Source organism: Sarcophilus harrisii, chromosome 5 (genome assembly GCF_902635505.1).
Source record: "Sarcophilus harrisii chromosome 5, mSarHar1.11, whole genome shotgun sequence".
Classification (NCBI taxonomy): Eukaryota; Metazoa; Chordata; class Mammalia; order Dasyuromorphia; family Dasyuridae; genus Sarcophilus; species Sarcophilus harrisii.
The window spans coordinates 20,649,870-20,662,974 of NC_045430.1; the positions used below are offsets into that span (position 1 = coordinate 20,649,870).

At 36.6% G+C, this 13,105-nt stretch overlaps 1 protein-coding gene across 1 annotated transcript in view; it reads left to right on the top strand.

Moving 5' to 3' along the window:
• Positions 1–13,105, top strand: part of APPL2 (adaptor protein, phosphotyrosine interacting with PH domain and leucine zipper 2) — a 79,590-nt gene that overhangs the window by 13,092 nt on the left and 53,393 nt on the right. Inside the window, exon 2 of the mRNA XM_003771096.4 lies at positions 2,682–2,780. Within this exon, the coding sequence (XP_003771144.1) occupies positions 2,682–2,780 (99 nt within the window). The remainder of the gene's footprint in view (positions 1–2,681; positions 2,781–13,105) is intronic.

Genomic DNA, 13,105 nt, shown 5'->3' on the forward strand with positions numbered 1-13,105 from the left:
CAAATCCCTTAGTTTTTCTTTGCCTCAGTTTCCCTAGCTGTAAAATAAGGGGACATAATTTGATGATCTATCAGATCCTTTCTACCTGAAAATCTGTGATATCATGATATCCAGGAAAAGAGGAGTGGTATTAGGCTTGATATTAGGAAGGGATTATTCCAGATGTGGAGGGCAGAGCATTAGCATGACATGTGGCAAAATATCTAGAGGTTCTTAACATTTTACCCACCTTCTAGACTGCACATTTCACATGGCCAAAGATTTTTTTCTCCCATTCAAAACAAACATATTTAAACTTTTAATTTAATTGTTTTCGATTGACAAAAATAGTTCTCTTTTTTCCCATCCCAATTTCCCCAGGAAATAAACATTTATTATGTACCTTGACACCGACAGTTAAAGCCTAAGGTTAAGTTGTCCCTACCCTCAAAAAGTTTACTTTGTACTTGGAGGGTAAAACCTGTGGTATATGTCTTGTGACCACTAGGTGGTGCAGTGGATAGAGTGTTGAGCCTGTAGGCAGGAAAATCTAAATTCAAATACATTTTGAACACTTACTAACTGAGTGACCCTGGTCAAGTTACTTAATGTTATCCTAGTTTCCTTAATTGTAAAATGCAGATAATAACACCTACTTCACAGGATTGCTGTGAGGATCAAATGAGATGATAGTTGTAAAGCATTTGGTATAGTGCCTAGTACATAGTAGGTATTTATATAAATACTTATTCCCTTCCTCGCTTATGGTAAATTTGTATCTTCTCAATAGCTACCACACAATATTCTGTATGCAGTAGGAGAATGAATGAATGAATCATAATCAGAAATTTACTTCAACTTCTCATTCTTTCATCTAGTTAATAGGCAATTGTTAAGGGTCCTCTCTGTACAAAGCAAGCTGGTGAACTTCTAAAATTACTTTGAGAAGTAATCAGGCAGTTTCCCCAATAAGAACAGTTGGATTCTTGTCTATTTGTCTCTAATGCTTCTTTTATGATTTATTTTCCCCCTGAGGCAATTGGGGTTAAGTGACTTGCCCAGGGTCACGCAGCTAGAAAGTGTTAAGTGTCTGAGATCAGATTTGAACTTGAGTCCTCCTGATTTCAGGGCTGGTGCTCTATATACTATGCTGTCTAGCTGCCCCTATGATTTAATTTTTAAATTAAATTGTATAGATTTTTTTTTAGTTTTATCTCATCTCAAATGACCCCTTTGCCCCTAACAGAGAACCATCATGTATAATAAAGAATATTTTTTAAAGGAAAAGAAGAAAAGCAATCAATAAAATACATTTTTTTTTAAATTTATGGAACAAAGACTTAAAAAAAAAATCTAACAGTAAATGTCCTTTTCCAAACTCATGGACCTCCCATGTCTGTAAGAGAGGGGTAGAGGTGTTTATAGTTTTTCTTTAGGGCCATATTTATTCTTTATGATAATACAACATTCTCTATTGATTGTTTTTTGGTTGGGTCTGATTTAATCTGGTCAAGTTTGGAAATTAAGCACATGAAATATGGGCTATCAGATCAATGAAGGGCAGAATGAGATTCAGTGTTAGGAAAAACTGGTATTTAGATAGTGGACTTTGGCTCCTCATCTCCAGAGATGCTCTGGCCAAGGCTAGTTGACTTGTTGGTTGGGAAGTCATAGAGGATTCTCCTGCAAATTCAGATTGGATGAAATGACCTGAAAGGCTCCTTCCATTTCTGAGAGCTTGTAAATCTTGGAAGAGGCCCATGATGGCAGACTCCCAGCCAGATGGCAGGCTTGGGGCATGATTACACATGGCAGGTACTCAGGCCCTGATTACCCGCCCCAGGTACCCAAATAGAACCGATAATGAGCTTTTTATTTGGACTGGCAGGTGGGACTTTTCTTGTCACACCACGTTGATTAGATGGACTATCTTGGGGCTTAGATAGGGGATCAAGTGAGGTAAGCCAGCAGGCCTCTTCTGACTTTAATCCCCTTAAAATGTGATTTTCTTCCCTTCTCTGGTCCTGGCAGCTGATGCTCATCTCTCATTCCCTCTTCTCATGCGCCATATCCTGGAAATTAGACAGGGAGCACTAAGTCAAAGGGCCCTAGAATTTGTTTCCACTGATGTCAGGAACAAAAGAATCAAGTTAAAACTGAAGGTTTGGCAGACCCCATCTTCAGGCCCTGTGTCTGCTTGTGATGCCAGTGTGTTTTTTTCCTAAATGATCCTGAAAGGACATCTCCAAAAATATTATGACTTTTCAAGGCAGCAGAGTACTGTGAAAAGGGCATGGGATTTCAATTCAGAGGACTTGGCTTTGAAGCCCAGCTTTTGTACTTACTGCCTGTGTGGTCTTCCCCTTTCCAAACCTCAGATTTAGATAAATGATAAGATTATATTTCAAATTGCATGCCTTCTCTATGAGGGGGTTGGGAGGGATGGAGAGAATTTGGAACTCAAATCCATTTGAGTTTCCATTCCAAACTTAAAATTGCATTTTAAGAAATGAATGTCAAAAATAAAATATTAAATAATTATAATAAGACAATAAATTAAAAATAAAAATTAGAATAAAATAATATTAATAAAATTTATACATTAATAAACATAAAATGATTAGGTAGAACTCTAAGGCCATAATCCTATGGATTTAGGATTAAAACTATCCTCTTTTTTCTTTTTTTCTCTTTTCTTCTAGACTCGCTCCTTACTGAGTGTTTTTGAAGAAGATGCGGGGACCCTCACAGACTATACAAACCAGCTGCTTCAAGCTATGCAGCGAGTTTATGGAGCCCAGGTAGGATGGTCTCACATTTCTGATAACTAAGTCTGAGCCAAGGGGTTCTTGTGCTTTCCTTCCTAACTAAACTTGGGGGATCTCCCAGATATCTGCCTAAAACTAACAGTTTAGAAAAAAGAAATCAATTTTTTGTTCTCCCTTATTTTTTTCCTCAATTACATGTAAAAAATTTTTTAACATTTATTTTCAAAATTTTGAATTCTAAATCCTCCCCTTCCTTGAGAAGGCAGGCCATTTGATATACCTATGCAGTCATGAAAAACATATTTCTCTATTAGCTTTGTTGCAAAAGAAAACATGCAACAAAAAAGGAGAGAGAGAGAAAGGGAGAGATAGAGGGAGGGAGGAAAGAAACAAAGAACTTTTGATTCTAAATTCAACTTCCTTTCCTCTGTAGCATTCATTCCCTCTCACAACAGGGAGCTTCATTTCTCTCATAATTAGAAACTGATTTGGCTTCTTGAAAAGAGGGCACAGACCTGTCTTTTTGTTTCTTAAATTTTCTATAGGCAATAACATTAGAGCATTAGAAAAATCATTTTGCCAGTGATGGGTAAAGATTTGCGTTCCTGACATTCACACCAAGATTCTGACTAACAAATTCCCAACTTGTCAGTGTAGATTGATAAAGATCATGCTTTTAAAAATACTTATTCTGGGAAATTTAAGCCATAAGTCTAAGATTATTGAGAACTGCTCCAAGTTCCTCTTTTCTTTTGAGGGGTAGAAATACTTATGTGGCTTGCAAACAAAACACTTTCCAGGGGCAAAGAGATTGCTAAATGGTGAATATGAGATTTTTGGGGTTTTTTTTTTAAGTTTTAGAAGAACTCATGTGACCAAACTTTTCTAGAAGCACTTTTTGTGGGACCAAAGAACTGGAAACCAAATAAATGCCCATTGAGTGGAGAATGGCTTAGCAAGTGGTGGTAAATTACTGTACTGTTAGAAATTGTGATTGTGATGAATGCAGAGAAGCATGAGAAGACTTATCTGAACTGATTCAAAGTGAAGTGAGGAGCATCAGGAAAACTATATATCATAAAACAATAATGCAAATAGAGTGTTCTAAAATTCCCAGACAAACAAAACTGAAGGCTGGCAAGTTGAAGTGGCTAAGTTTGATCCCAAAAGAAATGCAAGAAAGTGTGTTCCTATCTCCATTTGGTGAAATGGAAGAGTATGAATGTATGTAAATCACTACATGGTTGATGTGTTTCTAGTCCCCAATTCTGTACCCCTTTTTAAAAAAATTCTTTATTATAAGGGAATGTTCCCTGGATGGCAAGACAGAGGCATAGGGTTTTTTGAGAAATGCAGGTAATATTTTTTTTTAAAATAATGAAGGCATCAGTTTAAAAAAAAAAACAAAGCACAACATTTTTTTTTAAAAAAAGAAGCAAAATCTTAACTAGGCCATGGTGATTAGGACCTAGCTGGAACACCAAAATTTAGAGGGATCTGTTAATTCAGCAGCACTGCCAACAAGGAATTTGTCAGTTCAGGTAGAAAAATATTGAATTTAGCACCCTTTGGGAAGAATAGTGGATTAAAATGGGAAGCTAAGTACCTTCATAGTGTCCTGGGGTCACCATTCATGGCATTGGGTTCGTGCTCTCTCCTTCTGCTTGTGGTCAACTACAATTGTCTTCAGAATTGCTTTTAGGGATTATTTGATGTTGCTTATCCTGGTCAGAAAAATTGCTAACTATGTCCTCTTATGTTTGCAAGTATTTGGGGATTTCTTGCATTTAAAAATAGCAGAATCGGAACTGAATAGATTTGCAGTTTCATATGCAATCATCTTTTTTATTATACTATGTTATGGAAATGCTTGCTTTATTCCATAAATTAAAAATAAAATAAATAAAAACTGAATAAAACAAGCTAAAAAATGGTTTGTTTGAACTCTTGAGCTCAGCATAGTCCTATATAACAGATATACAACATTGGCCTTGACAAATGGGGAAAAAAGAGTTATGATCATCATTACCCATTCCTACCCAGGATTACTGGGCTGCCACCATGCAAAGTCATATACTTATTACATCCCTCCTTTCTGTTCCTCACCGATGTTCTCCAGAGAAATTCTACATCATTTGTTATTTCTTATATAGTCTTCAGGTTTAAATTGTGATTTCATTAGCTCAGGGAACTCCCAGTGAGGAAAATTCCTTCTATCAATACAAATCAATGTCACTTTTCAATTGAGCATCTTATGATATGCTTTGGGACTAAGAGATTCAATAATTTGCCAAGGGTCCTTTTTCCCTCCTTATTCCTTATTCCTGAGTATTGATTTGTTTACTGCCCCAGAGCCCCAAATTTGTTTACTGTCCCTTGCATAAGAGAAGCAGCTAAGGGAAGATAGGAAAATGCCACCCTCTTCCCCCTTCAGCTCTCTTCGAATGTAATTGGACCTACACTGCCAAAATACCCCTCTCTGGCCCTCATTCCCACTCCACAGAATGTTTTCTTCTCCTATTAGAATAGAATCTCTTTGAAAGTGAGGATTATCCTGCTTATTTATCTTTGTGTCCCAGTACCAAGTACAGTAAAAGGAAAGAAATGGATGAGAGAGGTGTGATGTGGGGATATGTGACAAGATAATGCAGTGGGTTAGATTTTTAGAGAAAGTAAAAAAGAGGGATCCAAGATGGTGGCCAGGTTGTGAACTTGATGACTGGAAGCATGGTGGTCCTCTGAATGTTGTTCCCTCTTCCCCTCAGAATGTAATCTCCTTGAGGGGAGGGGCTTCTTTGTTTGTGGTTATTGTCTCCCCCAGTGCCTGGCAGATGGTAACTGCTGCTTCATAAATTAACTACATTTTATTTAATTCAATGACTTTAGCACTGAAATCTAATCATTTCTAATCGACTTGGAGACCTTGAAATCTCAAAATGCTGTCCTCTAGGCTCTGGCCCCTTCCCAAGAGCCTCTAGCCCCCATTTCCACCCCTGCCACAGGCCTTTACCTGGTAATATCCAAGCTCCCGCCTCAGCATTTGTTTCTTTTGGACCAGAAACTTGAGTTTGGCCAAAAAAGAAGCGGCCCTTGCATTCCAAGAGGCTGGAGCTCAGAGCACATGACATTCACATGGGCTTTTCTTTTGGCCAAAGACCTCCCTCCCTCCCATCTCTAATTTTCATGCAGAGGATGTGAGTGAGACTGTCTAATCCCAGCTGCCAACCTCCGATGAACAGCCCCGAACAATCATGGGAACAGAGGCGTCAGGATCGGCTGCTTGGGTCTCTGTTCTGCTCAGTCTTGATTTGGGATTTACAAATAGCACAGCATCTCTTCTTTGATCCATTTGTTTTAAAATGGGTTTCTTTTATCTGCCTGAATTTATTCAGTTTCTTTTAGTGTTGTCCCCCCAGCATACACACTGTTTTTCTTAGCTAGTTTTTGCCCAACTCTACTGATACCCTGAAATGTTCTCTGAATCAACTTCCAGCCCCCTCTCCTTTCCTATGTTCCCAATGTATTTACAAGCTACCTTTGGGAGTTTCTTTAAAAAAAAAATTAGGCAGGCAGGTGGTGCAATGGATAGAGCACCAGTCCTGAAGTCAGAAGGACCTGAGTTCAAATGTGGTCTCAGACACTTAACACTTCCTAGCTGTGTGACCCTAGGCAAGTCACTTAACATCAATTGCCTCAGCAGAAAAAAAAGGAAGAAAAAGAAAAAAAGAAAGAAAAGTAGAAAAAATTAGGCATGTAGGAAAGACTTATATGAACAGGTGCAAAATTAAGTGAACACAACAACAACAACAAAATAGCCTTAATGACTACAACAAAAATAGAAAGAAAAACAACAAAACAATGGAGAAGAGATGAGAGAAAGCCTGGCCTTTGGCTCTTTTGCAGGGATGGAAGATTCCATATTGGGAGCAGTGCAAATACATAGCACCCAAATTTTTCAGCATGTAGATTAGTTTTGCTAGACTTTTATTTTCTTATTTGTTATAAGAAATTATTTTCTGGGAAGCTTAAGAGAGATAGATATATTGGGAAATATAGGTAATGAAAATATATCATTAAAATGTTTTTTTATATATTTGGTAAATAATTTTAAGTATTTATTGGAAACTAAATACAAAATAAGAAACAAACAAACAAAAAACCAAAATGTTATCATACATACAGCAGAACATCAGGGAGTATTTAAAAATATGTAGCAATCATTAAAATGTTTTTTAATCAGACATTTATGAGGGTATATTTTAAGAGGAAGTCTGGCATGGTGGAAAGAAAGATCATTAATTGACTGGATTGGAGGAATTGGATTCAAATCCTACTTCTGTGATACTGGACAAGTCATTTAACTTTTCTATGCCTTATTTTCTTCCTCTATCATAAATCCTCTTCTCTCTCTAAATCTATGATCTTTATGATCAGTTTTGTCCAAGAGAAGCAGCCCAGCACCACAGATAAATAACCAAAGTCAGGAGAACCAAGGTTCAAGTCCTGCCTTTCATTCTGTATGCTAGCTATATGACCTTAAACAAGCCATTTTTTTCACCTCTCATTTCCCCAGGCATCTCTACCAGTTGAAGAACAATTAACTTTGAATATTCTTTTTTTTTTTAATTCTTGGTTCCTGACATAACAGGTGAACAGTGAACAATGATCACTGATTTATTGAAAAGAGTTTTCTCACTGGTGGTTTCCTAGACTTTTTTCTTTCTTGGAGGCAATTAGGGTTAGCTGACTTGCCCAAGTTCACATAGCTAGTAAGTAATCTGATGCAGATTTCCCCCTGACTCTGGGACTGGTCTATATATTGCACTACCTAATTGCCTCTATTGTCTTTTGAAGGGGCAGTTAGGTAGTTCAGTGGATAGAGCATTTCCAGAGAGGGAAAGTAGAAGAGAGAAGGAGAAAAAAATTGGAATTCAAAATCTTACAAAAATGAATATTGAAAACTATCTTTATATGTAATTAGAAAAATAGAATATTATTGAAATTTTAAAAAAAAGAATCAAAGTTAGAGACCCCAAAACCTGGGTTCAGATCCTGCTTCTGACAAATAGAGGCTACATGGTCCTGGATAAATCACTAACCTCTGCGCCACAGGCAGCTTTCTAAGACTTTCAAAGACTAAGGAGTGGAATTACCAATCTTCTTCTCTGGGAATTCGCTATTCCCGGGATTACCAATTTGGTTGCTGTTGTTGTTCCAGAAACTTCTTTCATCATTATTTTAAAAATAATATTTTATTTTTCCCAATACATGCAAAGATAGTTTTCAACATTCACCTTTGCAAAACCTTGTGTTCCACATTTTTCTACTTTCCTCCTCCCTTCTTCTTCCCCAAGACAATAAGCAAACCAATGTAGGTTAAATATGTGCAGTTCTTCTAAACATATTGCTAAATTCATCATGCTGTGCACACACACACACACACACATACACACATACACACACACACACACAAAACCAGATCAAATGGGAAAAAAACATGATAAAGGAAAAAACATAAATAAACAATACCAAAAAAGTGAAAATATTATGTTTCAAACCACGTTAGTTTCCATAGCTCTCTCTCTAGATATGGATGGTTCCTTTCATCCCATATCTATTGGGATTGCCTTGAATCACTGAATTGTTGAAAAGAACCAAGTCCATCATGATTGATCATTGCATAATCTTGTTGTTGATGTATACAATCTTCTCTTAATCCTGCTTATTTCACTCAGCATCAGTTCACGTATGTCTTTCCAGGCTTTTCCAAAGTTAATCTGCTCATCATTTCTTATAGAACAATAATGTTCCATTATATTCAGATACTATAACTTATTCAACCATTCCTCAATTTCCAGTTCTTAAAGCACATTATTAAAGAATTGTTCTGCATGACTCCTTGGATCATAATGAGACTATCTTAAAAATATTTTATTTTTCCAATTACATGTAAAGATATTTTTCAACATTCAAGATTTTGCGTTCTAAAATTTTTTTCTCTCTTTCTTCCTTCCTTACTTCTTCCTTTCCCGAGACAGCAAGCAATCTGATATAATTTATGCATGTACAATCAATCATCCGACTTTCAAAACACTGAATGGGAACCAATGCCCAATTCTGAGGAAACCCTTGGCCTGGACCCAAGAGAACCTTGCCCATGTAACACTTGATAAATTCTTGCCAAACTGCATTATTGAATTCATATGGTCAAACAGCAAACATTTATTAAAAACCAGCTATGTTCTAGCCATTGTGATAGTCAATTAATGATTACACATTTAGTAAGTACCTTTTATACATCACGTGTTGTGCTGTTGTTATCTCTCCTTGGTTCTCCAAGAGAATCAGTGCTTGTGTTAAGACCTCATTCAAAAAACAATTAGTTTGCACCCTTGAGAAATTCATGTATATGAATATATATATATATATATATATATAATGTAATATATATATATATATGTGTGTGTGTATGTGTGTGTGTGTGTGTGTGTGTGTAAAAATGTATATGGAAGTAAATATAAAGTGTTAGTAAGACAGATCACATTATAGATTTCTGTATCTTTGTCATTTGTATGACTTAGTCTGAAAAAATAGGAAGCAAGAGAGGAATAAAGTAGGGAAAGAATGAGCCTTTTAGTTGTTAGAAGCCTTTTGGTGGGAAATTCTAGAGATGACTTAGTTTCCCATCTAGAATAAGATTCTGGAACTACAGCATCTTTCATTGCCTAGGATCAGAATTCTTTTCAAACCTTTATTGAAAGATTTCAGGAGTTGGGGACAGCTAGATGGCACAGTGGATAGAGCCTGGTCCTGAAGACAGGAGAACCTGAGTTCAAATCTGCCCTCAGATACTTAATACTTCCTAGCTGTATGACCCTGGACAAGTCGCTTAATCCCAATTGCCTCAGAAAAAAAAAAAAGAAATATTCCAGACCTCAGAGGATCATAGCATCATAGATTGAGACCTTTACAGATATTAAAACCTTAGTCCATCTCTCCCCCATTTTTTATAGGTGAGAAAACTAAGGGCAGCTAGGTGGGACCATGGATAGAGCACTGGGTTTAGAATCACAAAGACCTGAGTTCAAATCTGGTCTCAAACACTATTTGTGTGACTCTAGAAAAATCACTTAACATTGTTTTCCTCAGTTTCCTCATATGTCAAATGAGCTAGAGAAGGTTGTTCTTATTGTTGTTTGTCCTTCATTCTCAAAGAGAACTGTGATATCAGGGAGAGGATGCCATGACATGCAAGTGAATTGAATTTAATTGAGGGAAGGCTATACAAGGTCACCAGCCTCACTTTCCCCTCCAGAGTCATCTGGGTTCAGTGGCAAAATCTAGATCAGGATGACTGGACGTGGCTTTGGATGAAACTCCAGTTTCTTTGCCAAGAAGAGTTGGACATGATTTAAAACAGCAGCAGAAAACTAAGATATGGACAACAAGGCCTTGGAGGGGAGTTTTACTAGAGAATTAACCACCATCTCTGATATGTTCAGAATGGGAGGAAAATTTTTGTAATCTCAAGTAATTTTTCTCATATGATTCTTTTTCATGCTTATTCATTTTTGCTTTCACGTTTTTATTTTATGCATTTATTTAAAAAGTTTTACTAATGATTTTTGTATTTTTCATTACAGTTTCCTTAGATATCCTCACTATTGAGTCCTTTTTATAGCAGGATAAAGCAATTAAATAAAACTAGCAGACTACTCCATAAGATCCACACCCTGCTCTATTCCCATGGTTCTCCAGTTCTCTACCAGGAGAATGGAAGCATTTTCTCACTGTTCTCCTGAACCAAAATTAAACACTGTAACCCAGAAGTTCTCAAACTTTTGTGATCCCAGGACCTCTTAAAATTCTGAAAAATTATCCTCTCCCATAGAACTTTATGCTGATTATAGTTACTGATAGCTTCTGAATCAGAAATTTAAATGTTATGATGAAAAGAGTCCGAACTTTGCAGACCAACTAAAAAGTCTTTAAGTTGATGCTGTAATAAATTAACCAGAAAGTATTTATTAGACTTCTATCATAGACCAGAAATTCTGTCAGGTTGCTGGACATATAAAGACAAAAATGGAACAGTCCTCCCTTCAGGATGCTGTGAATACATATAAGTATATTCAGAATAGAGATGAAATAATGACCAGATAATTTGGGAAAAGGTTTCCCTAGCCACTGTGGAGACCAGGGAAAGGCTTCATGAAGAAGTTGGCACCTGAATGGAGACTTCAGGAGAGTCGGGGATCTCTGAGGTAGATGCAAAGGGGAAGGCAGTACAAAGATTTGGAGGTGGGAAATAGAGCACTGTGTTAATAGCACAGTAAGTAGATCATTATACCAAGAACACAGAAGGAGAGGAAGGAAATTTTTAAAACTCAGAAGATTCTAAAAGATCCAAATTGTAAAGAGTTTTAAAGGTCAGATTTGTTTATATTTGTAAATCCTAGAGGTAATAGGGAGCCATTGGAGGTTGTTGAAAGTTTGAGTGACAAATCATGTATCAGACTTAAGATGCTCTTGGAAAATCATTGGCAGCTGGATGGAGGATGAATTATTTAGCTAGCTGTTCAATATTGTTTTCATCTACATTATGCTTTTTTTGGCATTCTTGTGGTATTATGTTATTTTTGCTGTTCTAATTACTTCACACAAGGCTTCCTGTAATTCTCTGAATTTCTCATATTTATCTTTTCTTGCCAACTTATTATATTATATTTGCTAGCTGTGATTTCATTGTTGAACCCCCTTTAGAAGCCACCATCTAGAAGAATTGCCCATGTTTAACCTATATCAGATTGCTTGTTAAGTAGGGGAGCAGAGAGAGAGAGGCAGGGAAAGAGGAAGAAAAATTTGGAACAAAAGATTTTGCAAAAGTGAACAATGAAAACTATCTTTGCATGTATTTGAAAAATAAAATGCTACTAAATGAGAAGCCATCATCTACAATTTACATTTACAATTTATAATCTTAGAAGATTGTTGTTCAGTCATTTTAGTCACATGACTCTTTGTGACCCCATTTAGAGTTTTCTTGGCAAAGATAATGCAGTAGTTTGCTATTTCCTTCTCCAGCTCATTTTACACATGAGGAACTGAGGCAAAGAGGGTTAAGTGACTTGCTCAGGCTCTCATGACTAGTAAAGCTGAATTGGAACTCCGGTTTTCCTGACTCCACACTTGTCTCTAATTACTGTTGCCTAGGGGAATTGAAGGGGTCAGGAATTTGGCCAGGAGTCAGTTGGGCAGGATGGGTACTAAACTCATATCAATCTCAGGATTGAGGCTGGCTCTCTCTCCGCCATCCCAGAATGCCTCTCATTGTGTTTTTAGCTCCTGTAACAGCCAAACAGACATGGAAGAGAGATCTCTCCTGGGGTTTCTTCTGGTCCCCAGGGAGCTCACGGAAAGCTTTGAGCCTTCCGGGTTCTTTTGTAAGGCACCGCTATTGAGAGGCCCCAATCATTACCTGAAACAACCTTTTGGCCCTAGCTTTTTACACATTAGACTATGTTTCTCTTCCCTCACACCCTTTATTTTCCTCTCACAAATGGCCACATCAAGACTTCCATTCAGGTTTCTGCCTGAAAATTCAAGACAATAGGAAGGGTTCAAGAATAGAGAGAGAGAAATTGTTCTGTTATGAGATCTGGTCTTCAACAAAACCTGTTGCTAAGATTTCAGAGCTCACCGTGGTGTGGGAGTTCGGTTTAGTTTGGTCTGTTACTCAGTTTAATTAAGTCGAAATGGGATCCTCCAATCATTTCATTAGCTCATAAAGACTTTAAGCCACAATGAACTGTCTTGTGAATAAATTACACAGTCACATTTTTATTATTGGTCACAGGAACAATAAGTAATTTGATTTAATGCAGAGTAGAGTATCAGTTCCTTTTAAAAATAACTATTTAATTTTTAAGTGTTTTGTTGTTTTATCTTTTTTAAAACAAGATACCATTCGACATGACAAAAATGAAATATGTTTAAAAGGATCACATATATTTAACGTATATCAGATTGCTTGCGATCTTGGGGAGAGGGGAAGTAAGAGAGAGGGAGAAAAATTTGGAACACAAAGTCTTACAAAAATGAATGTTGAAAAAAATCCTTAAATTATACATGTTTAACCTGTATCAGATTGCTTGCTGTCTTGGGAAGGGAGAAGGGAGAGAAAAATTTGGAACACAAGGTTTTGTAAAGGTAAATATTGAAAATTATCTTTACACATATTTGGAAAAATAAAATACTATTTCAAAAAAAGAAAACCATTTTTATATGCATTTAGAAAACTAAAATACTATTTAAAATAAATAAAGATGATGCAATTTTCCAATAATCTTTCTCCCCCA